This window comes from Homarus americanus, unplaced genomic scaffold, assembly GCF_018991925.1.
Source record: "Homarus americanus isolate GMGI-L3 unplaced genomic scaffold, GMGI_Hamer_2.0 scaffold11022, whole genome shotgun sequence".
In the NCBI taxonomy this organism is placed as follows: Eukaryota; Metazoa; Arthropoda; class Malacostraca; order Decapoda; family Nephropidae; genus Homarus; species Homarus americanus.
In genome coordinates, this window is record NW_024737068.1 from 594,037 (window position 1) to 595,631 (window position 1,595).

The 1,595-nt window shown below is 58.3% G+C and overlaps 1 protein-coding gene across 1 annotated transcript; it reads right to left on the bottom strand.

Annotated features, from left to right (window-relative positions):
• Positions 1-215: 215 nt before the first annotated feature.
• On the bottom strand, positions 216-611 carry LOC121873043 (mucin-2-like). The gene has a single exon (XM_042376358.1). The coding sequence runs from the start codon at positions 609-611 to the stop codon at positions 216-218; it is 396 nt and encodes a 131-aa protein (XP_042232292.1).
• Positions 612-1,595: the final 984 nt, after the last annotated feature.

Genomic DNA, 1,595 nt, shown 5'->3' on the forward strand with positions numbered 1-1,595 from the left:
GTGGCACTGTCATGGTCTTGGGTGTTGGCACTGTCGTAGTCTTGGGTGGTGGCAAGTCGTAGTCTTGGGTGGCACTGTCGTAGTCTTGGGTGGTGGCACTGTCATGGTCTTTGGTGGCAACTGTCGTAGTTTTGGGTGGTGGCACGTAGTCTCGGATGGTGGCACTTTAGTCTAGGGTGGTGGCACCGTCTGGGTCTTGGGTGTTGGCACTGTCGTTAGTCGTAGTCTTGGTGGTGGCATTGTCGTAGTTCAGGGTGGTGGCACTGTCGTAGTTGGGTGGTGGCTCTGTCATGGTCTTGGGTGATAGCATGTCGTAGTCTTGGATGGTAGTCTTGGATGGTGGCACTGTCGTAGTCTTGGATGGTGGCACTGTCGTAGTCTTGGATTGGCACTGTCGTAGTCTTGGGTGGTGGCACTGTCTTAGTCTTGGTGGTGGCACTGTCATGGTCTTTGGTGGTGGCACTGTCGTAGTCGGATGGTGGTACTGTCGTAGTCTGGATGGTGGCACATGTCGTAGTCTTGGGTGGTGGCACTGTCATGGTCTTGGGTGTTGGCACTGTCGTAGTCTTGGGTGGTGGCACTGTCGTAGTCTTGGGTGGTGGCACTGTCATGGTCTTGGTGGTGCACTGTCGTAGTTTTGGGTGGTGGCACTGTCGTAGTCTCGGATGGTGGCACTCTAGTCTAGGGTGGTGGCACTGTCGTAGGGTGGTGGCACCTCGTAGTCTTGGTGGTGGCACTGTCGTAGTCTAGGGTGGTACTGTCGTAGTCTTGGGTGGTGGCACTGGTGTCGTGGGGCACTGTCGTAGTCTTGGGTTGTGGCACTGTCGTAGTTTTGGGTGGTGGCATTGTCGTAGTCTAGGGTGGTGGCACTGTCGTAGTCTTGGGTGGTGGCACTGTCGTAGTCTTGGGTGGTTGAGACGTGCAGGTGTTAGTGGGTGATGCTCCTTTGTTGATGTGAGTGACAGGAGTAAATTGCTAGTTGTGGTGGAGGCGACTAAGTGTGAGGCGAGAGGGGAGGATAATTGTGGTAGTGGTAGTGTGGGATGTGCTTGAAGGTGTAGGGGAGGTGGGCGTGAGAGAGTGGCCGCTAACAAAGGAGTACGGTGGGAAGCGCGGCGGTGGCGTGGTTGTGGGCGCGGGGCTGAAGGAGGAGGCCCAGGCGGTAGGAGAGAGGGAGGGAGGGTGAGGAGAGAGGGAGGGTGAGAGGGAGAGGAGCGCGAGCATCACGGTGGCGACGTTGGCGGCATCTCTGACCTGTTGTGCCGGGCGGCTGAGGAGCGTTGCCCCGGAAACGTACCGTACCTGTCTCATGGTGGAGGCGGCGGCCGCGACTCCAGACTACTAGGCTCCAACCCTCGCCCGCCTTCCTGCCGCCGCCGCCGCCGCTGCCATCGCCATCAGGCAGCGAGGCGGACCCTGGGCGACGCACGCACGCACGCACGCACTCACATAATGATCCCGCTCCTCCCGTACCACCAACTTAGGGCCCACCACCCTGCTTAATGTTATCACTCCGTTAATGTTATTGATCCCTCAGTGAGGCCCCTCACTCTCTCCTTCCCTTACACCACTAACACTCACCACGCCCCTCATGC

Excerpts from the sequence above, each read along its gene's own strand:
- LOC121873043 (XM_042376358.1), bottom strand. The coding sequence starts at position 611 with ATGACAGTGCCACCACCCAAGACTACGACAGTGCCACCACCCAAGACT.